This window comes from Acanthochromis polyacanthus, chromosome 5 (assembly GCF_021347895.1).
Source record: "Acanthochromis polyacanthus isolate Apoly-LR-REF ecotype Palm Island chromosome 5, KAUST_Apoly_ChrSc, whole genome shotgun sequence".
Lineage (NCBI taxonomy): Eukaryota > Metazoa > Chordata > Actinopteri > Pomacentridae > Acanthochromis > Acanthochromis polyacanthus.
The window spans coordinates 43,401,816-43,426,257 of NC_067117.1; the positions used below are offsets into that span (position 1 = coordinate 43,401,816).

General features: G+C 40.8%; 2 protein-coding genes across 2 annotated transcripts in view; one reads left to right on the top strand and one right to left on the bottom strand.

Annotated features, from left to right (window-relative positions):
• The window catches only part of slmapa (sarcolemma associated protein a), a 102,142-nt gene extending 87,622 nt beyond the window's left edge, over positions 1–14,520 (bottom strand). Inside the window, 1 exon segment of the mRNA XM_051948227.1 lies at positions 12,803–14,520. Within this exon segment, the coding sequence (XP_051804187.1) occupies positions 12,803–13,000 (198 nt within the window). The 5' untranslated portion in view covers positions 13,001–14,520.
• Positions 14,521–23,479: 8,959 nt separating this feature from the next.
• Positions 23,480–24,442, top strand: part of dennd6aa (DENN/MADD domain containing 6Aa) — a 29,939-nt gene continuing 28,976 nt past the window's right edge. The window contains exon 1 of the mRNA XM_022221332.2: positions 23,480–23,893. Within this exon, the coding sequence (XP_022077024.1) occupies positions 23,663–23,893 (231 nt within the window). The 5' untranslated portion in view covers positions 23,480–23,662. The remainder of the gene's footprint in view (positions 23,894–24,442) is intronic.

The following is a 24,442-nucleotide window of genomic DNA, read 5'->3' on the forward strand; positions in this document are numbered from 1 at the left end:
GTAGGTGCAGCAGTGTTCCTGTGCAGTGCTGGTATTCATACTGAGGCTCTTACCATGCCGTGGCAGACTGATACCAGACAACAGCTCTGCCCTGCTGTCAGCACTGCTCTCCATCAGCTGCCAGGTTCACTGACTGATCTGCTCTCTGGTTACCTTTACCACAAACCAGCTACCCTCTACACCACGTTAAAACCCCACATTGGCTAACTCAAACCGGCTGGCTGCTTCCTGCCATCGCTAAACCCAAAGTGTTTTTTGAATGTGCCATGTACTGAGTGGAGGTGGAACAACATGTCTTCCAGTGGCAGCTTTTACAGAAACAACTCGCTGACACTGACGGTGTTTTAATGCAAGTTATATTCAGAGATTTTAAGACAAAGTCAGTTTTAAAAAATGCTAACCTGCAGGTCTAACAGCTTTACATTTAAGCCATGCAGCTATAAGTTTGTCCATTCATGCTCAAAAAATTGTGCTTAGAAACACTAAAGGTGAAGGGAGTGGAGAACCTGTTCTCATCTGTGCAGACACGAGGCCTACAGCCATCTAATGACTCACCTACTGTAGGGAGAGTGTGTTTGTCCTGATTATAACCTAACAACGAGACTGGCAATAACACAATGTTTCACACAGCACAAACAGCACCTGATGTTCACCTGTACGATAAAATGTCTGGAAAATATTTGCTGTTGTGACATGTTGGTGTTCCAGACCAGCGGTGTGACAGCTGTACAAACAGCCCTTAAATCTACTCAATCAACAAGAACTAAGTAAAGCCTCAGTACAATGACAAGTTCACTGCAGACCACCAACTCACATTTAAGGAATAAAAGTAGGTTTTTAACAAGTTACCTATTCAGGGAAATGAGCACTTTCTGCATCACGTGATATAGTTTATTATCTGCTGTAGCTGTGAGGGTTCTCGCTGATGTCAGTACTACTGATAGACCAACGGGCCAATCAAAAGTCCTTCTGAGATTATCAGTATCACCTGATAAGCAGAGAGCGATGGCTAAAAGGGACTGCATGAGGTCATTTCACACTGCAGATGGGCACTGTTCAGATGCTAACAATACTACTCTTACTACAGATACAGCCTATTGATCCGGTTCCTTAATGGTCCTGTTACTAGCATTTTTTGATAGTTTTTTCTTTTTTAAAGAGAAAAAAAATTAAATACCAAGAACAGAATAAGGATTGCTTGATTTCCTCATAGGTACTGTGTATAAATTAACCAAACCAATCATTACCACGTACCACGATGTGATGATGAAGTGATGTGATGAAATAAGTCCAAGAATATTTTTCAGGAGAACAAAGTAATCCTTTGACCAAATCACCTAATACTCACTGATGTAGTGTTGATGGGATGGAGTACTGTGGACAGTGTCACAGGTTTAATAAATAAAACAAATGCAGTGTGTTTCCCTGAACCCCAGCATTCTATCAGAATTAACTGTGCTGAAATAAACTTTCAGTGTATGCTTTTGAGTATAAATATTAATGCAGGACTTTTTCTTAGTATTTTTACTCTGTGATATTAATAGTTGAATGAAGGAAACAGCTGACGTACTGCTACCATTAATACCAACATTCACTCAGAGAAAGAGTAGAATTAAAGGAAGACAGAGTTCATCTGCAGTCCCAATCAAATGGAATGAAATTAACTTCTGAACGATGGTTTCAGATGATGTTCTAAATCTCAGAAACAGTCACAGTTAATCAAACAGCTAGAGAACGGTTACTTTCCATTTTAACCAACGTTAGTTAACTTCGTGTGCAGGCTGCTATCAAACACAGCATATATGGTTAGCGAAGGATGAACTACGAGTTTAGCAGTAAAACAGATTCTCTGTCTGTATGTGATGAACATCTGCTGAAAGTTTCAGCGGACTGATAATGTTTCTGTTCTCACAAGTTGCTCTTTTAGCAACAAACACCTTAAGAGTCAGCTCCAGTGAAATAAGTCATACATAGCTACGGTACTGACTGACCTCCTCCTTACTTTGGACAGCGCCGTCAGCAGAACTGTTAACATCAGAGCTTATTGATCCTCAGATAGCCGTTATAGCTGTCAGTATTACTGAAGCTCAACATTTATTGTTTAATTTGTTATTGATATCAGCATTATACATCGGCTATCGACAGCTCTGCTCTCTAAATTTACCCGCTGGCCATTGAAAAGCCCACAGTGGTCGCTGCATTATATTACAGACCATTATATTTAATCATTTAAAGAGCTGTAAACTGTTGGACTATGGAGGCGTTTTAAATTGTAAATACAGTGCCTATTATAGGTATTCACCCCCTTTGATGTTTTATCCTTTTATTGCTTTCATAAATCAATCATGGTCAATAAAATTTAGCTTTTTTAACAAAAAAATTATTGGAAAAAACTCTTTAATGTCAAAGTGAAAACAGATTTCTATAAAGTAATGTTAATGAAAGAGAATTATATAAATAAAATAATTGTTTGCATAATTATTCACCCCCTTCAAGTCAGTATTTAGTAGATCACCTTTGGCTGCAGTCACAGCAGTGAGTCTGTGTGGATAGGTCTCAGTCAGTCTTGCACATCTGCCCACTGTAATTTTGCTCCATTCTTCTTTGTAAAACTGCTCAAGCTCTGTCAGGTTGTGCGGGTATCGGGCATGAACAGCCCTTTTCAAGTACAGCCACAAATTCTCTATAGGATCGAGGTCTGGGCTTTGACTCGGCCACTCCAGAACATTTACCTGGTTCTTTTTTAACCATTCCTGTGTAGCTTTTGCAGTATGTTTTGGATCATTGTCTTGCTGGAAAATAAATCTTCTCCCAAGACGTAGTTCTCTTGCAGACTGAAAAAGATTGTCCTCCAGGATTTCAGTGTATTTTGCAGCATTCATTCTGCCCTCTATCTTTACAAGCCTTCCAGGTCCAGTTGCTGAGAAACATCCCCACAGCATGATGCTGCCACCACCATGCTTCACAGTGGGGATGCTGTGTTTTTGGTGATGTGCAGTGTTTGGTTTCCGTCAAACATGACGTCTTGTCTGATGGCCAAAAAGCTCAATTTTGGTCTCATCAGACCAAAGAATCTTCTTCCACTTGACCATGGAGTCTTCCACGTGCTTTTTGGCAAACTCTAGTCCAGATCTAATATGACTTTTCTTCAACAGTGGCTTTCTCATTGCCACTCTCCCATAAAGCTTTGACCGGTGAAGAACCCGGGCAGCAGTTGCTACATGCACAGTCTCTCCCATCTCAGCAGCTGAAGCTTGTAACTCCTTCAGAGTAGTTGTAGGGTCTTGGTGGCTTCTCTCACTAGTCTCCTACTTGTAGGTCACTCAGTTTACGAGGGCGGCCTGATCTAGGCAGATTCACACAAGTGCCATATTCCTTCCATTTCTTGATAATTGATTTCACTGAACTCCGGGGGATGTTCAGTGCCTTGGAAATGTTTTTGTAGCCATCCCCTGAATTGTACTTCTCAATAACCCTTTCCCTGAGTTGCTTAGAGTGTTCTTCTGTCTTCATAGTGTAATGGTAGCCAGGAATACTGATCAACCACTCTCTGGACCCTTCAGACAGATGTTTTACAACTCAATCACTTGAAACACACCCACACCACTCAGGTGATCTTCATTTCACTAATTGTGAGACTATTGGCAACAATTTGATGGACCTCTATTGAATTAGAACATTACTTTATAGAAATCTGTTTTCACTTTGACATTAAAGAGTTTTTTTTCCAATAATTTTTTTTGTTAAAAAAGCTAAATTTTATTGACCATGATTGATTTATGAAAGCAATAAAAGGGTAAACCATCAAAGTCTGTGAATACTTATGATAGGCACTGTACTTTCCATAAATGGTAGTGCCAAATCCTATGCTGCTCAGCTGATGCTGAGACAAGAAACTGCAGTTGCATGCTTTCCCTGCTATATCCTGTAAAAAGCACACAACCACAGCGTGCCTTTCAGAAGCATCCAAGGAAACCTTTGTGATTCTCTGTATTCAACACGACATCTACACAACGGACCATCACCTCCATTACTGTAGGATTAATAGGGCTGCATATACACTTGACCAATGTTCAGTGACTCAAATATGGAAACCATACGTTGACCTTTAGCATGTAATGCTAACGTGTTTGTTAGCGTATTAGAGACTGAACTCCATGAAAATCTGGACTGCCCATTGCTGGTCTTAAACTTCCTCAGACTACTGCTATTTTGATGAAACCCGCTGTATTATTTTGCACATATTCACATGACGGCACAATTAGGACTTGGATATTAAAATGAACTTGATTGACTGTGACATTTCAGTAAAAAGTGCTCTGCTCATAGAAAACTGCACACTAAAGAGTGTCCCAAAGCAACAGCCAGCCACCAGGAGTGACAGGTGTTTTGGCTTCACTTCTGTGGAGACGCCATACCTCCTCACACAGACCCCTGAAGCAGCAGCCTTTGTAAAATAAAAAATATCCTGGATGTTGTAGCTGGAGCCTAAATTAGACAAGTGAAACACAACAGAGTACTTGTGATGGACTGGTGACCTGTCCTGGGTGTACAGCTGGGATAGACTCCAGCCTCCCCGCGACCATTCAGAGGATAAAACTGTGTATAGATATAACAGAGAGGAGACAAATCACATGAATAGTGCAGATTAGAAGGAGCAGAGCTAGTCCCTGGATCATCGTCTGTTGTTTAGCAGTATTTAGGGGGATTTAGGGCAAGGGCCGTTAAGCAAGAACAAATAACATGCATAGAACACTTGAAATTCTGTTTGTACCTAAAAGCAACACAATGAACACCTGAAAAAAAAACCCAAAATGAAATAAGTTGAATGTATGAAGGCCAACAGCAATAACGTTGCTCATGTTATCTAATGGAATCCCTGTTATTGTCCAGCATCAACTCAGATACCCAAAACAGGGACACTACACAACTTAACACAGTCAACGCAGGCCTCATGATTTAATTGAGTAAAGTTTATGTGCAACCTCCTGTCTCTTCTTGGGGACACACTGTGACTAAGGTCCCACCTTGCTCTGATGGAAAGATTTATATATTAGCAGGAACGTAACGCAGCATGAAAACACTGCTCTGTTTAAATGTCAAAATTCAATACAAATATTTAGTTGTCTTCTCAATATCGATCAAAATAAGTATGTTCATAATTTTGGCTACAGTAAGTACAATAAAAAAATTGAGAAGACACGTTTTTCACTTGAATATTCCTACTGTGTGGCCTGGTACATGTACATTAGAAAACCAGAGGGCTTCAGGCTGATCATGCTCTCAAATCATTCATTCATAGATAAATTTCTGTCTGGGTTGCCCCTGCATTCTTTTTACTTCTCAGCTCTAAATCCCACAGAGAGCTGATCAAACATGACCCTGGCCTGACATCACGTATTGCACAGGAGTATACAGGCTGAAAGCAGGGAAACATGCAGGGTAAGAAAAGACATTCAGCTCCAACACTGTGTTGCAACAACAATGGAACAGTAAGTGAAGTCAGTAGCAGCTGAAAAATGTAATTCAACTTTTTGCTGGCAGACGCTGTCCTGCTAATGTGATAAACTTATGGGAAACATCCTTCACCAAAACTACAATTTGACTAAAGCCTTAAATCATTTGCCAGCGTGAAGATCCAGTGAGTGTTTTTAAAGTCAGACAGAGCCTCCACACGCTGTGCAGAAGGATAAGCCTATCCTGATCTCATTAACTGTCAGGTGTTCAGGCTCATTGTGCACACCCACTATATGAATGACTGGCAGGTTGTTTTTCACTGCCTTAGTGACAGAATAGGATAGGTTAGTTTGTTGGCATTCACTGACAGCATCGCCACTGTTCTAGCTCAAATTTAAGAACATATCTCAGGTAGTATTAAAAGCCACTTTCACAGCAGAGAAGTTGACTGGTTATTACAGGCAAAGCACGGGTGTAACGCTGGTGTGAACCATCGTCAGTGTTCCATTCTGTGTCCCCATGTACAACACCATGACACTGGACCTGGTGAACCTTCATGCTTTCTGTATGATGTCATTCAATCCACCTTTCTTTCTCTTTCACACGTTAAAACCAAACAGGCCTATGAGGGCTGTCTGAAGTATTTTTATACATCGACTGTGACTGAAACAGCAAGTAGACGCATTTTTCATCACCCTATTAACTAATCGAGAAGAAACAGGTTTTAAGTTGTCTGGTGTCTTTCTCAGGTGTTCCTAAAAGAAGCGGCAACATGAGCCCTAATATTTCCGACTTCCTCCAGTCTGTGGCATTAGTCAGGTATACTTGATCTACACTTAAGAAAACAAATACTTCAATATTCACATCTGATCCATGAAAACGTGGATCTTTCAGTGTTTTAGGGCACTAGCATGTTTATATAGTCTAGAAGTCGTTTCACATGGAATGAAAACAAGCATCAGGCTAAGAGCAATGATAAAAAGACAGAAAATGGAAGACCGAATTTATGCATTAATGGACAAAACCTCTCATACATGACACATAATTACAACATATTTAATCGCTTTTCAATCTATGGACAGTTTTTCAAAGTTATGAAGGAAGGAAGAAATACTAAACCATAAATGACACAGCACTGACATCTCATTGAACAGTGCACTGTTCATCTGTGAAACGAAGAGGCTGCTCCTCCTGCAGGTGTCTGATTAGCTGGATATCAGCTTCTACAATTCAGGTCCCACCAGTACTTTCAGGGTCTGCTCAGACCTTCCCATGACAGCTGCTGCTTCAACACACGCTGCATTATTTTACTAAGAGCCTCTTAGATATTGACCTCTTCAGCTGTACTCATGTCAGATATTTCATCTCTCCTTTACAGTAGTCAGCAGGGTTTCCTGGCCCTCAGTGGGCCTTTGGATGGTGAATGCACACAACAGTAAAGTGAATGAGCCTGTGGTACTTCATTTGTCACAAATCTATGAATTTTCTGTTATTTCTGTCCATCTGACTAAATAAATGCTCAGTATGCTTGAGTAAATGAAAGTCCAATGGGCTAATTTTGACTTTTCTCAGACTAAAACCCCTTTGAAAGGCACCAGAAACTCCTCTATGCAAGACTAATTCTGGGTAATGTATCGGCAATCATATTTCAATCACGCTGCAAAACAATAACGCTGGCCAAAAGTTAAAGACATAACGAATGTTCCAGGACCAGAGAAGAGTGCTGCTTAAAGTCCTTCAGATGTAAACAGTGAGTGCACGCTGTCTGAGCGTCTCCCAGTCGTCCTGCAGGAGGAGATCACGCTGTCATGTACAGCTTGATAAAAATCAATAACAAAGCAATCTGCTGGATCACTGAGCCAAGTGATTGGTTCATCAATCCCAGAATGTGACCAATCACACCTGCTTCTCTCTACTGCACACTTATCTCACCAAAACAAAGTGCACGTGAAAAGTGCTGAACATCAACACCGTGAGGACGAGTAAATATCCCTCCATCATCTCCACACCACTTAATCCTCATTAGAGTCATGGCAGGACTGGAGTCTATCCCAGCTGACTTAAGGACAGGTAACAGTCTGTCACAGGGCTACACACAGAGACAAACAATCACACTCTCATTCATACCTACAGACAGTTTAGAATCACCAGTTAACCTCAGCATGTTTGTGGACTGTGGAAGCTGGAGAACCTGGAGAAAAGCCACACATGTACAGGAGAACATGGAGACTCCATGTAGGAAGATCCCAGGACCAGGAGATGCAAACCGAGGATCTTGTAGCTGTGAGGTGACAGTGCTAACCACTGAGCAGTATATCCCAACAGTCTCCACTGGCATTCTACTTTTGGTTGCACAGCTGTATTTTAATCTCTAACAGTGAACAACTTAAATGAAAGCTACAGTCACACCAAACTCAAGTCAATTTAAACACAAAATGAAACTGTCAGTGGCTTTGTGAACCAACTTAAACTGCAGACTCATGTGACAGACAACGTTCTTGCTGCAACAGGAACCTGCAGTTATGAGGTATCGGTTAGGCAAGCCAGGTCTGTGTGTGTCTGAATGTCAACATGCAAGCAAGGAAGAAGCGAACAGAGAACCATCAAACAGTCCATCAGTATTACCACAATTTGAATGCTGCACATATTTTGTATTTATGTACTGTTTGTTTGTGTGCAGCCACCTGATGTCATAATTGTACACTAAACGCACAATCTAACCACACTTCATGTGTCTAATACATTCCCACTATGAAAATAGCTACGGATAAAGCACTACCCACTGTTATACTGGCTTTAGAAAAAAGAAAACATATTTTATTTAAGAGGTGAACAATAAACTCTTTACAGACATCAGACACATTAAATGGGTCATCTCAAATCATCAAGTCATTTCTTTAACAATCTGTTCAACCATCTCTGATTTGCCTGAATTTTTATAACAAAAAATACAGAAATATATTTTTAAAAAGTAATTATTTTATATTAAATACTTTCTGAGATTTTGTGTTTGTTTAAATAATATGCAAACCAACTTTTAATGTATTTTTTCTCAAGAACTATTGAACATAAATGCCTGATTTTTTTCTGATTTCAGAACCAGTAATTATGGACACGCAGATCAAATACTCACTGATTATGGGTGACTGAAATATGACAAAAATGACTAAGCCATCCTGTAAAGTCCCTTCTTTGAGCACACGTGAATAAAATATGATGCAGAAATCAACTAGTGAAATTTTCTCGACCATATGTAGTTAATATGGAATACTTGATTTAAAAAAAAGAAGATTTTTTTCCTATTATCAAAACTGATTGAGCAGGTATGACAAACTGTACCACAAAAACTAACTCTGGACTTTTAAAATAGTTCTCAGAATATAACTAATACTAATAATAAGTGGGGCTGGACCCAAATACCCGAATATTTGGTGGTGACGGTGGCATCTGAATATCTATTTTGAGATCCAGATATTCAGATTCCAGTTGATCAGTTAACTGGAAATTAAATTCTAAACAATTTTCAATACTGAAACCTTAATCTTAGAGATGATGTACTGAAATTTTCTCTGTCTGCACCGCAGCCAGATCACATGCAGCAACTGAAATGATCGTCTTTCCAGCATGTCAATTCCTTAAAACAGCATTTGACCCTCACTTTTTAAAATGAGTGTTGATGAACATTACTGAGGACACTGCACTAAGACTGAGGAAGGACAAAAATACAAAAACTGTCAAATAGAAATTACATCTAAAGAATAATGGAAATCGAAACAAACAAAATAAATAAATTTAACTAAGAACCTGTTGCTGATTTCCAAATGGGTTGTTGTCACAGGTATTCCTCACGGAGGCCTGAGAATCCTTTTTGTATAAAAAAATCTAAAACTGTCAAATTCAACCTTCTAAAATGTGAGTACCGTTACACCTCAAAGCCAGATCAAGTGAGAAACTAATCAACAGAGAATCAACAATAAAAATATATTGACAAAAGATGACGTCTTCATCTAGAACAAAGATGTCATTTTTGGGAACATAAAAGGAAAATGCTAAGCTGAAGTGCTCATCCTCACTGCTGTGTAGAAGCTAAACTTGGATTAACTGAGAAAGAATCAGTAAAGAAATTGTTAGTTGCATTGCTGTTTTACACGGGTGCACTTCTAACACAATCACTATGTACAGTACGAGAATCACGTCTGTGAATAACGTCTGGATTAAGACTCAGATGTAACCAACCATTTCCACATGGCCGACATGTTTCTACCTTTTTCATGTTCCATTTTTAAATGTGATTATTTTTGTAGGTTTTTATTGAAATCCTGCATCTATGAATCATCATTTGGAGACCTTTTATGCCTTTATCGTATAGCTGGAAGATAAGAGATGTCATTAAAGGAAGGGAGGAAAGAAAGATGCCAGACATGAACCAGAAACACTGCAGTTCAGGGATGGAGCCTTGACTCCATAGTCACCAGATTCTGTGCATCTGTGCTTAGAGTTGTGAACTAAAGCTTACATCCACTTGTAAAGACCGCGGATATCATGACAGTTTTGAGTTTCCAATAACTGAAAACTTTCCTGTAACTGAATTTCCTGTGATGGAATCGTGGAAAACCGAGTCTTTGTCACAAAAACAAGTATTTTGGTTGTTTGGATGTATTGTAGGTCTTCTGGAAATATGACAAAATCTGCTGGGTAAAAAATATATAGACATATATATAGACAGAAATGTTAATATTTATATACAAGTCTCTTGGCCATTTCCATCTCAGCTAGGCACATTTGGTAGCCGACCAGAAGTTTCTAGCCGCATCTTTAACCACTGCTCTTGACAGAATTGGTAAAATTAAACTACATTTATTGCTGGGGTTTAAGTCAGGACCTTGGGGTGGCCAGTCTAAAACCTATATTCTGACCGCTTTTAGCCATTTCTTTACCACTGTGGATGCATTCTGGGGGTCTCTGTCTGCTGGAACACCCAGCTGGGTCCCAGACCTTCTGGCCACTGTACAGGTAAGCTCCCTTCTTCATCATTGCTTTTACTTTGTGTAAAACACCAGTTCCACTGGCACTAAAATAGTCCCATTCATTTTGTGCGAGTATGGCAAAGACTGATGGGAAAAATATACGTCGTAATAGTTATTGAAAGTCGATGTAAAATTTGGTCATGACTGTAAATGTGACAATTTAACTGGCATTAAACAAAATCTTTATTTTATCCAAAAACAGCTCATACATAAGGGAGTCTTCCTGTATTTTAGCCCAAACAGAGCCTTCACTCAGCACTCGTAAAACGTCTCCTATAATTATTTATGAGTATTTAGGTTCAACCGAGCATGTTTATCAGCTAAAGTAACAGGACAGCATTTCCTGAGCCATTAATAAACACTCTGGGAATAAACCAGTAACCTAAATAACTAATTCCCAGTTTCAGCATAGAATATCTGTGTCAATTCTAGGTGCCAATAAATCAGTTATTGTGCATGCTGGTCAGTCCATGTGTGTGTGCGTTTATCCCTGGAGAGAGGAAAGGATGACGCTACCAGTGTCAGTATAAATAGCTTATGCCAAGTGCACGCACACACAAACACTCGCAGGGTATTTCAGAGTCCCTGAATGCCACATAGCTGGGTAATCCCATGGTTGTCTCGGCCTGTTCAACCTGTTCTACACAGAAACCACAGACACACAGCAACAGATGCTGCAGCGCACAGATTTCATCTGTCTTAGATCTCAGACCTGTGGATTCTAAAGAAATAACAGAGCGGTTCCCTGGAAAAAGATTTACTTTGATCCTTCCTCTCTTCAGGGATAAACTGGATGTCATTCAATGGATTTCTACTCTGAGTTGTGTTTAGTCCAGGACTAAGTTTGTCCCATCAAGAAATAAAGATTTGTAGTCATTTGATTCTTGCTATCTAAACTTCTGACACTGGAAAATAATAGTTATGTACATTTTTTAATAACAGAATTTACTGAAATCATTCAGTACTGCAGATGAAGAAATTTGATAAAGTGTTCTCATAACAGATTACATTTTGTCTCTTGATTTAGTACAAAGCAGTGAGGATGAGCAGAGTGCATTTAACGTTTTTTCTTTAATGTTCCCCAAAAAGATGTCTTTGTTCTCGATAAAGAAGTCTTTTTTAAGAATCGGGGCACCATCACTGTCGATTATTAGTTTCTCAATTTGCTGTCCGGTCTATTAAAAAACAGAGTGATGAAAAATGCTCCTCAGTGTTTCCTGAAACACAAGAGGACATCCTCAGAAATCTTGTTTTGTCCACAACCCAAAGACACTCAGTCTATCGTCATGGAGGAGGAAAGGAACCAGAAAAGGCCAAGAAGCTGGAATTACAGAATATAGACCTCTTTTTCTCATAAAGTTACTCAAAGCAATTTGTTGAACATAAAAACGGCTGACAATTATTTCACTAGATGACAAGTGCTTGAATAATTAATGAGACCCTGTAATTAGTTACACAACATGAAATGGATTATTCAATATGTTTGATCCCTAACACACAACCTGAGACTGGTTCAACAACTCAGATTTATTTTTGCTTACATCCTAACTGTTATGGTTGTTCAAGTAAAGTTTAAACAGAAACGAAGACCACAGATCATAACCTTTAACAGGATCTGAAAGGTTCCAGGTGTGGAAAGTTCCACTTTATCTTCACATCAATCAGATTCAGCCAGCACCATTACATCAAGAGTTAATACACAGAAATGGTATGACTCATACAGAGCCCACCAATGAACAAGGCTTAGGTGGACTGTTTGTCTTCAAACAAGATGAATGTATTTAAATCCAGACCTGATTCAAACTGTATTTTGTTCTGCTTTGTGTCTCTTCTAGGAGTTCTTGTGCTTTACCTTCCCAGTACAGTGTTGGATAAGTATAAAAGAGGCAACACCCCAGAGTCTGACCTTTCTCTTCAAATATGCCCAATGTGAACGCACTGTTGATCAAACTGAATGTGCTCAGTTATGATGAATTAACATCCAAATAGTTCTTCATGATCTGCTTCTGGCAAAATTGTCTGAGTGAAAGGCTCAGTTTCCCAGATATGGATGAAGCTGACTGCTGGACTAAAAACCCTCCATTGAGCTTCAATAAATGTTTCTTTTTGCCTAAGACTAGGCTTAATCCAAGTTTGGAAGACTGGCTGATAGTCCATGAGGCTTTTCTGCTTTAGAATTTTGCAAAACAAGTCATCCATTCAATGTGGCTTTTCACAAAAGGAAAAAACACACATTTGGTAGAAAGTGTGTGAAGATTTACACCAGATTTGTTCCTGATGGGAAACCACAGTAATGAAACGTTATCATTGTCTCTTACCTTGCCAGTCTTGTGGTCAAACCATACCAGGGCATGATTCCTGGACAGCACCTTACAGTCGAAGGTGGCGTTATTCTGGGCCGGGCGACACCGAGCCACCGACCTGCCGATCTTGACTGGCTCATCCAGGTAAACATGCCGCTCCTGGAATGGGTGCGAGTTTGGTCGGCAAGCGAACACAGCCAGCGCTGAAGGCATTGATTTTGGCTTGAGAGTATTACTCCAACCAGACACGAGGGACACGTTTTCCTGATCCAGAGTGGCGGAGTTCTGTTGCAATCCCCAGTGAATAATCTACAATATCTGTGGCCTAAATACAGGCAGAAATGTTCGTCCTCTAGTCTTCTAGGCACTAACTGATGAACATTGTCCACTGTGCACAGCCTGGGCTGCACTGATTCAACAAGACTCTTCCGTGTTTGAAAAGAAATCAAAATAAAAAACAAACCAACAGGTATAAAAAAGACAAGACATTCCTCTCATTGACTGTCCACCAAAGCTACATAACGACACTGATATCTGACAGCAGGCACTATGTACAGACCACAATACCATGTGTCAAGACATACATGACTGAGTATAGCTCTGACAGCCTGGCCAACAGCCCCCCACGTCCATCAAACTGGTCCAGCACTGGAGCAGGAGGGGGAAAACCAGTTAGCTTCCAGACTGGATCTTCAGGCCCTCACGTCAATACTTGAGAGTACTGATCAATACAGCCAGCTATCTATGTAGTGGAAGTATACCTGGGGCAGTTTAATCAAATGATTGCGCGCTTTAAAGCGGTGTTGTCATGCCTTGCAGCAGGCTAACAGGCGCACACCCCACCGTGTAACACTGCAGTCGGCTTGCATACATCTGTCGTTCCGTAAAGTGTCACCTGTAATCTATGTGTCATTTACAGCCTGTCATAATCTGAGTGACCTTGTTGCCCTGATACAGGGAGCCTACCTTAGCTAGCTACCTATCGTTACCACTCCCTCCAGAGAACACCTACAGAACCGCTAGCACGTCTGAACGCCGACTAAACACCCCTGAGTTACCAAACAGTCAAGATCAACTAACCAACTACCGCGGTCCAGTGCCCACTCTGTGTCTGAATTAGTAAGAACACACGCTGGAATGAAGTGAGGATTAGCAGGTCGTCTTGTGCAACTAAAAATGCTAATTGGCTAGCTCGTTAGTGGACATACGAAGCGCTAACTCTCGGCCAACGGTTTCTGGCTAGGCTAGGCTAGGCTAATGAGTGCTGACAAAGTTATCATTCAGGTCCTCAAATGTTTTCTCCCCGCCCTTCTCAACCAGCTCGCTTACTGAATGGATCCGATATGCCATCCCTGTCTCCTGAGGCGAATAAAAGCAGCAGGCTAGCCTCACTTTTGCCTACCGAAGAGCCCTGCAAGCGAGTGTTAGCATGAAGGTGAGCTACCTAGCAGCTAGCCGGCTAACTGACAGTCGGGGCAGAAACAGACGCGGAAAAATCAGGGGAGTTTCTTGACGGCGGGTCCTCACGCATCACACCAGCGCGATTATCTTCCGGGAAAAGCCTCGGTAAAAGCCACAGGTTACGCTGTCGTCGTCTGTCGCAGTACAGTTTGTGTTTGTTGCGGTGGTTCGCTGTTACTGCCGTCGCCTTTCTGCAGTTTTCTGGAAGGAATCTGGAAGAAGTTGTCCTCCTCCGCAAGTCCCAGCCGCCATACTGTAACTAGAGAGCAGACAGGCGTGCTACGTTCATGGACCGAGTAACATCAGAGAGCAGACATGGGTGGTGCGTTCACCGACCGAGCCACGGTAGATGGATATAATCATGGAAAAAATGATTAGTCCTCCCTCATTTTCTTCAATTTGGTACCACTAAAGGTACATTTGTTTGGACAAATATAATAATAACAACAAAAATAACTCATAAGAGTTTAATTTCAGAGCTGGTATCAGACATTTTTCATTGTTTTCTTGATAATAACCAAAGTCACTTCAGTTCTTCCATCAATAGCTATGGCATTGTTCTGCCAAAAACAGCTTTTAGGATTCCATGTTTTCTTTTCTGTCTGTTTTAGTCTCATGATCCACACAGGAGTTAGTACTGATCCATAACCATTGTTTCTGATGACTGCAGCCATGCGTCTTGGCATGCTCTCTACCAGCTTCTGACCACAGCAGCCTATTCCTGTTGCACTAATTCTAACTAATCTGCTTTGTTTTTGGGCTTGTGATTCTCCATTTAGCGGTTGATGATTTTCCACAGGTTTTCAATTGGATTTAGATCTGGTGATTGAGCAGCCAAGGCATGGTTCTAGTGTTTTGGTTCTCCATCCAGGCTTTGACTGACCTTGCCATGTGGTAAGGGGCATTGTCGTGTTGGAAAATCCAGTCATTGGAGGCAGGAAAGAGTTTTCCAGAGTAGTCCTGTACATGACCTGGTTCATTCTCCCTGTTCCACCCAGACTGAAACTACCCCAGATGATCACTGATCCACCCCCATGTTTTACTGTAGGGACAGACAGTCTGGTTTGTAGCTTCTCCAGGCTTCCTCCTAACCAGTAAGTCGGCTGGAGTGGGCATCAACTGAAAACTGGATTCATCCCTGAAGAGAACCTTAGCCCAATCACCAACAGTCCAATCCTTGTGATCCCAGCAAAGACTAACCGGGCTTTCCTCTGCCTTTCCTTGATGAAGGGCTTCTTCCTGCTCTATGAGACTTCAGACCAGCTTCAAGAAGTCGGTTTCCAACTGACCTTGCTGAACAAGTGACATTTCTCCACAGTGTACACTCATTTTTAAGGTCCCTGGAGGTCTGACAACGATTCCTGACACAGAACCAGATGAGTGATGGTCATCTGGTGGGTAGAAAGACGTTTCCTGATGTAACCAGCTAGCATTTTGGTAAAACCATGTTGGGTTTGTTTGTTTTTTCTTGGTGTAATGAACGACTGTCTTGGAGATCTTCAGTTTTTTTGGCTACCCGTCTCTCACTCATGACAATTTCCAGCAGTGCCAAGATGGCTGCCTTTGTGGCTTCATATAATTCTTTAGTTTTAGGCATGATGTGAGAGCTGACAACTTCTGAGTTGTGCTATGGCTTGAATGCAGGAAACCACTCTCGACTGTGCTGCTTATGACTTGAAATGTCCTCTTATATACCTTGGGAATAGAATGAAGCTGAAGCATGTCAAACAGGACATAAAGTATTATGGAATCAGCTGAATTTATTGTTGCATTCATTGTATTCTTCAGGTCATATACTTTTAGTGGTACCAGGCATGAAAATGAACAAGAAATTGAAGAAAACAAGCAAGGTCGAATCGTTTTTTCAATGACTGTATATACATATAGATAGATAAAATAGCCATACCTGGACATACGAAGTAAACTTGTTTAACGAGCCTACTTTTATTAGTTTTAGAAAAATGTCTTATACTCTTTATTTCAAGCTGTGATAAATATATACAGCTAAATATTGGACAAATATGGCTCCACTGTGATGATAAGACAACTTATTTAGAATATTTGTTGGAAGTGTGTCTTTCACTATTATTGCTTTCCACAATCACTTCCAGTATATTTTTAAGAATGTCTGAAGGTTTCATCCAGGTGACTTAATTCAGGATGGTGAGAGATCAAATTCTGCTTATGGCTCCAGAAACATCTAATGTGCTGTGTTCTGGGAAAGCGACAGCTGAGACTAAATCAATGCTGGGTGAGACAGTAGAACAGCTAAGAATACCACGACGCATCAGTGCTGCTCTTTTTGTTTTAAATTTAGTCATTATTCAACAGGAGAATGGAATAAAATATTCATTATTACATGTGAAAATTTGCAGCTTTATCTATCAAACCACACTTTTTTCAATATAAGGCTGCAAGTAGAATAAAGCATGGATGAAGAGAAGAGTTTCCTGTAATGGAAGAGACCTTCTTGAAATCAGGAATGTGTAGGTAAACATGTTTTCTTTTTTTACAGCAACAAAAAAAATCCTATTATTATTGCTTCATGCAGATAAACTTTGGCATGACTTAAAACAAGCCCTGAAAGCAAATTCCCACTACTTGCTTCAACACTGCTGCTGGTAAATTCAGCAACACACGTGAACTCATTATCATCGACAGCTGCACTGCACAGCTGCTATTCATATTGTGCACAGATGCAACATGAATTGTACCAAATAAACCATGGATACGCAAATAAAACCATTGTCACAGGCCCATATCGCCTCAAGAATAAAGAAGATTATTTCTTGTAGTATTTATATCATGATCTGCACATATTCTGCTTTGAAACTATAGCTGGTTTCAAATTAAAGAGATCAGTTACTTGTGTAAGACTGTAGAAAATGAGCAGATATTTTGGTGAAATTTTAACTAGAGCAGAAAGCAAGAAAAAGGGTATTTATAAATATTGTTCAGAAATGAGCCACAAAACTTAACCTTCAAGCAACCAAGTGGGTTAATTTATGACCCCAGCTGTATGTCTGTGTGTCATAGTTATCTGTTGGATCAGAAAAAATGTTTCCTAACAGGAATTTTTCAGTTAATTTCTCCAGCATTATTTTATAATTTTGTTTATTTATTTTTATTTTTTGGGGGGGATCTTAAATTTTATTTCAAAAAATGTTTGTGTCATTCAGCAGTCAAAATTATGGATTATTTCTTACACTGGAAATTAAATGCTTTTTGGAAAGTTTGTGTCCAGTCACTCTTGCAGAAGTTCCTACTAATGTGCTTCAGTCCAAGCCAGCCATGTTTAGGTCTGGAGACTGTGCTGGTCCTAAATCATATAAAGGTTCTGGTTGTTTTCCCTAAATAGTTTCTTTTATTTTCCTGCTGTAGGATGAACCAGTGACCAACCATTCCCATACTACCTGCCTTTTTCTTACCACTCTCATAGTACTTGTTACAGTAGAGTTTTGTTCTGTAATGTGGTTTTGGTGTAGAAACACAGTCACTGAAGGAATCATTTGCATGAACTTTTAGTGCACTTCCTTTCCTTTCATAAAATATAGATCTCTTTAAAAATCATTGGGAAATTTTGGCTTTGACATATCAAATACTTTATAAGAGTTTTGTTTGTAAATCACCCTCTGAAGTCAGTTCTGTAAATTCAAAGAAAAAAAAGTGTTTTTTTTTCATTTGTATGACCCAGAACTTCATATTGAGCAGGACTCGATAAGTTTTGCTTTGGATTATTATGACGTGCAGCTACATGTGGTTCAGAAAATGTCACAATCTGACTTCTGCTTTAATTAAATTTACTTGCCAATAAACTGCATTTTCCCAGGGTTGCATTTGAGAGCAGTATGCTAGACGTCTGGGCAGGTCTTAGAGGAGTGATGCAGAGTTAACTTCAGGATCAGACTGATTTGTTAGTCTGCTCAAAATATACCAGAGTGACAGACTAGCACAAACTGTCACAACGTACAGTTGAATGTGTTAAATTGTGAATTTGTGTAAAATACGCCCTTCCAGAAAACCCAGAATTAAAAAAGTCTAAAATAAGCTACATTTTGAATGAAATCTGGCACTATAGAGGTCTGTGCAGTGGCGTGAAAATGTGTTTTCCAAAACAGGCTCTGATAGACAATTCTGAATGAAATCTAGTGTAAAGTTAGTCAAATTTTTTAAAAAGGTCTGATACTATAGACGTGTGTGCAGTTGTGTGAAATTGTGTTTTTCAAAATAGGCTCTGGCAGAATGTCCTGCATAAAATCTATTCCAAAAAAGCTACATTTTCAACGAAGGCTGGTACTATAGATGTACATGCATCACCTATAGCATTATGACCACCTGCCTAAGGTTGAATTGATCCCCTTTTTGCTGCCAAAACAGCCCTGACCCATCGAGGCATGGACTCCTCTAGACCCTGAAGGTGTGCTGTGGTATCTGGACTCCTCTAGACCCTGAAGGTGTTCTGTGGTATCTGGACTCCTCTAGACCCTGAAGGTGTGCTGTGGTATCTGGACTCCTCTAGACCCTGAAGGTGTGCTGTGGTATCTGGACTCATCTAGACCCTGAAGGTGTTCTGTGGTATCTGGACTCGGTTAGACCCTGAAGGTGTTCTGTGGTATCTGGACTCCTCCAGACCCTGAAGGTGTTCTGTGGTATCTGGACTCCTCTAGACCCTGAAGGTGTTCTGTGGTATCTGGACTCCACTAGACCCTGAAGGTGTTCTGTGGTATCTGGACTCCTCTAGACCCTGAAGGTGTTCTGTGGTATCTGGACTCCTCTAGACCCTGAAGGTGTTCTGTGGTATCTGGACTCCACTAGACCCTGAAGGTGTTCTGTGGTATCTGGACTCATCTAGACCCTGAAGGTGTTCTGTGGTATCTGGACTCCTCTAGACCCTGAAGGTGTTCTGTGGTATCTGGACTCCTCTAGACCCTGAAGGTGTGCTGTGGTATCTGGACTCATCTAGACCCTGAAGGTGTTCTGTGGTATCTGGACTCCTCTAGACCCTGAAGGTGTTCTGTGGTATCTGGACTCCACTAGACCCTGAAGGTGTTCTGTGGTATCTGGACTCCTCTAGACCCTGAAGGTGTTCTGTGGTATCTGGACTCCTCTAGACCCTGAAGGTGTGCTGTGGTATCTGGACTCCTCTAGACCCTGAAGGTGTTCTGTGGTATCTGGACTCCACTAGACCCTGAAGGTGTTCTGTGGTATCTGGACTCCTCTAGACCCTGAAGGTGTTCTGTGGTATCTGGACTCGGTTAGACCCTGAAGGTGTTCTGTGGTATCTGGACTCCTCCAGACCCTGAAGGTGTTCTGTGGTATCTGGACTCCTCTAGACCCTGAAGGTGTTCTGTGGTATCTGGACTCCACTACACCCTGAAGGTGTGCTGTGGTATCTGGACTCCTCTAGACCCTGAAGGTGTTCTGTGGTATCTGGACTCCTCTAGACCCTGAAGGTGTGCTGTGGTATCTGGACTCCTCTAGACCCTGAAGGTGTTCTGTGGTATCTGGACTCCTCTAGACCCTGAAGGTGTTCTGTGGTCTCTGGACTCCTCCAGACCCTGAAGGTGTTCTGTGGTATCTGGACTCCTCTAGACCCTGAAGGTGTTCTGTGGTATCTGGGCTCCTCTAGACCATGAAGGTGTTCTGTGGTATCTGGCACCAAGATGTCAGCAGCAGATCCTTTAAGTCCTGGAAGTTGTGAGGTGGGGCCTCCATGGATCAGACTTGTTTGTCCAGAACATCCTACAGAAGCTCCATTGGATTGAGACCTGGAATCTGGAGGCCAAGTCAACACCTCAAACTGGTTGTTGTTCTCCTCAAACCATTCCTGAACCATTTTTCCTTTGTGACACGGAGCATTTTACTATAGGTAGGAGACGCATGTTAAAGTAACATCTACATGAATGGATCCAAGGTTTCCCAGCAGAACATTGTCCAAAGCATCACACTGCCTCCGCTGGCTTGTCTACTTCCCATAATGCATTCTGGTGCCATGTGTTCTCCAGGTAAACGATGCACCCGGCCGTCCATGTGATGTCAAAGAAAACATGATTAATCAGACCAGGACACCTTCTTCCACTGCTCCATGGTCCAGTTCTGATGCTCATGTGTCCATTGTTGGTCTTCCGGTGGTACACAGGGGTCAGCATGGACACCCTGACTGGTCTGCAGCTCTGCAGCTCCATAAACAACAAACTGATGCTCTGTGTATTCTGACACCTTTCTATCAGAACCAGCATTAACTTCTTCAGCAATTGGAGCAACAGTAGCCCCTCTTTCGGATAGGATCACACGGGTCAACCTTCTCTCTCCACGTGCATCAATGATCCATGACCCTGTCTCCGGTTCACCACTGTTCCTTCCTTGGACCACTTCTGATAGATCCTGACCACTGCAGACCAGGAACACCCACAAGAGCTGCAGTTCTGGAGATGTTCTGACCCAGTCGTGTCGTCATCACAGTTTGGTTCTTGTCAGACAAACTCAAATCCTTACGCTGGCCCATTTTTCCTGCTTCTAGCAGCAACTTTGAGGACAAAATGTTCCCTTGCTTCCTAATATATCGACTTCACCTGTTAGTGGTCAGAATGTTATACCTGATGGTTGTATGTGCAGTGGTGTAAATGTCTGTTTTCTAAAATTAGCCCTGGCATAAAAAACAAAACAAACAAAAAAAGAAAAAAACCCACAAGAATTTCCCCTGATTAAAATCTAATGATAAATAGCCACATTTTAAATGAAGTGTAGTACGACTTATGTATGTGCAGTACCATTCATTCATGAAGTTTTTTTTTTTCCAAAATAGGCATAAAACCCTGGATAAAATCTGATCTGAAATTAGTAAAATTTTGAATTAAACCACATACTAAAGCTGCAAAAGAATTTCTGTTTTCTAAAATAGATGCTATCAGAATAACCAGAAGAAATCTAGCCTTGAAAAGGTTAAATTTTGAATGAAGTCTAGTATTATATGTATGTGGACGGGAATTTGTGTTTTTCAAAACCCACTCTGGCAACAAAAACCCGACCATAACCCAATGTAGAATTAGGTAAAATTTGAATGAAATCAGGTGCTTTTCCTTTATGTGTAGTGATGTGGATTTGTGTTTTGCTGTGTAGGCCATGACTGCTACAAATGAGGATTTTACTGGAATAAAATGTAGTTCAGAATCATCGAAATTGTCTGGTTCATTGTGTATAGGGTGTGAATACGTGCTTTCCAGAGTAGGACATAAAACTTTACGCTGACATCTGTTGTAAAAAAAGTCTGGTGCTATAGAAGTATGTGCAGAGGCATGAATTTGTGTTTGCAAAAAGACTCTGGCACAACAACCTGAAGAGCATCTAATCTAACATCAGGTATACTTTTAATGAAGCCTGCTGTGCAATGGAGTGAATTAGAGCTTTCCAAAGTAGGCCCTGATAAGGAAAAAAATGAGAATTTCAACTGAATACATTCAAATGTGAGATTAGCTGAATTTTGAATGAGGTCTGCTACTATATGGTTGCTTCCCTTTCTGGGTTTTTGCAGTTGTACTGTAACCTGTGGTCTTGGTCATGGTGTCCAGACCCTGGTCCTCGTCGCTGCTGCCCTCCTGCAGAGCAGCCAGAGGACCAGCTGTCACTGCAATAACAGTCTGACTATTATCTGAGATCTAACAGCATCTTACTGTCTTTAGCTTCTTAGCCCAGCTTGACATGAGTAACAGGCTGTATGCTGGTTACAAAGCCCTTAAAGAGTAAAATGTATTTTAATTAAACGCATTTCAGCCTTTTAATAAAGGTTACAGTTAGTATTCTGCTGCTCAATTTGCTGATCTTGTCCTTTAAAGTGTTATCCATTCATCCATTTTTTTACATACCACCTTATCTTTTTAAATGTTATAATTTTATTATTGTTATAATAGCAGTTGTGCATATTATATGTATTTAAAAATTTGCAACTGGCAATTGTACTATCCTGAACATTGTATTTAAATTTAGTTATTTAACTATTTGCAATGAGAATTTTAATGACACATCTAGAACAGTTACGTTATGAATCTTGGGGTGTTTTTTTAAATTATTTCTTGGATTTCTCCTTTTGGTTGTTCAATATGTTGCTTTCTGCATTAATTAAATGTGCATGTGAATTGTTTGTTCACATTTTTTGTCATTTGTACCATAAATTAAATATTGTTTGGGTATGAAAGCCAAAATACAGAATTAGTCAACTATTACTAAGTAGCATATTTTCATTAGTGAAGCATGATACTGTATTGATAATTCTACAAATACTAGTTCCACTCATAAAAGTAAATCTTATTGATTTATATCTACTTACCTATCTTAAGGAGGATTTGTGTCACAACTTGTACTAACAGGGGCTGTGCCTGTACCCTCCATTAACATCCCCACTTTGTTCCATCTGTTTGTTCAGTGATAAAGCTATTAAAGGATTTGAATAAAGCTGATTTACAGCCTTACTGTGGACACAGACTAAGAGCCTGACTGTAATTACAGAAGCTATTCCTTAAGTGACGTGAATATATTTGTGGATATGAAGGGGAACAAATTTAGGGGGAACAAATTCAGAGAAGAGAATTTGTAGCTGCCACTACAGAATACCTTTAAATGCTACTATACATATGTTTGTGTATGCATGTATACCAGTGGAGAAGTAAAGAAATGTGCTGAAAGAGAAGAAGGCAATGACATGCACCAGTGTCATTCATTGCTCAGGACATTTGTGCTCATGTAGCACATGAATGTCACATTTACATTTTCCATCCCTAAACTGTGACCATGGCTCTCTCATCTCAGTATTTTGATTAAGAAAATCAGACTTTCGGTTAAGAAACTCATAACGTAGACTTAGCAAAGCTGAGGAGCCACCACAGAGCTGTGGACCTGGTTGAAACTCTTGTACAGAACTACCTTATTAATTAGATAACAAAATGAAGCATACAACTTCAGAAAATGGTATTTTATAAACCATTCACTAGGAGTCAACATCTTGACTGATTGTTCTCACAATGTTTTGACTTCATTGCTTTATAATATTGTGTTATAAGTCTGGTTTGAATTTCTCTCTCAGAATTTTGATTGTAAAAGTGAAAAAATGGCTATCTTACAACAATGTCAATTTACAATACGTATTTTTGTTTCTATTTTTTCATAAGTGTATTCCAGAACTGGATCTGCACTTGAACGCAACTCCAACACTAGAGACGTCCAAACGTGATGACGTTACATGCACCCGTCATACGTACGCTCCTGCTAAATGCTAAGTGTTAGCTGAGTGGCTATTCTCCGCATAGTTTCCTGTTGCTGTTGATCTCTACGGGCACACCGGCCACAATTACCAGCAAACTTGTCCAGAAAAACCGCAAACCTCCTCCAAGAGCACCTGTGTGTCCGTGTCGGGCCGTAGCCATGGCTCTGCAAGGCCCGGAGGAGCTGGGGGAGCAGGTCGAAGAGCCGGAGGATTTGGACGACCAGGACGCTAGTAGCATCTCCCCGGCCGAAGAGATAACGCTGCCCCCCGGGCCCGGAGGCGACGAGGAGACGGAGGAGGCTGTCCTGCTGCCGTGGGACCGTTTCTCCGCCTGGCTGCACTGCATCTGCGTGGTCGGCTTCGACCTGGAGCTGGGACAGGCAGTGGAGGTGAGGCAAAATGATCCAGCCAGGTCATGTAAACTCACTGGGGCTTCTAATGCCTAAGTTAGCGGTTATGGAGGGAGGGCTCTGACTATTTCCTGGACGGGAGTGCACAAAACTCTCATGTTTGTTTGGTTCATTTCTATTTAACACTGATGACATGTCCGCACAGAAATGCTACTAAAACATCAGATGTTTTACTAATTCAGAACACCACCCTCAGTACCCAGACTTACTTTTGGTGGCCATGGCGAAGAGTTCCCCACCCTGAAGTTAGTCTGCTCCAGCAGCATTACTTTGACTAGAACATGAAGGACTTTGCAGCAACTCAGTCCTCAGTCACACATTTACCTATTATTATTATTATTTTTATTTCTATTGCACTTAAACACAAGAGTTAATGGAGGCTGCTCTGAATCCCACTGGAGTCCCCAGGGTTAACAGAACGAGCACCTGATGTTCTAGACAGGTTTGGAACAGGTAGAATGAAGAACACTTTATAGAATGATGCTGGTTCAGACTTTATTATGTTCAATATTCCCCAATAAACTGAGC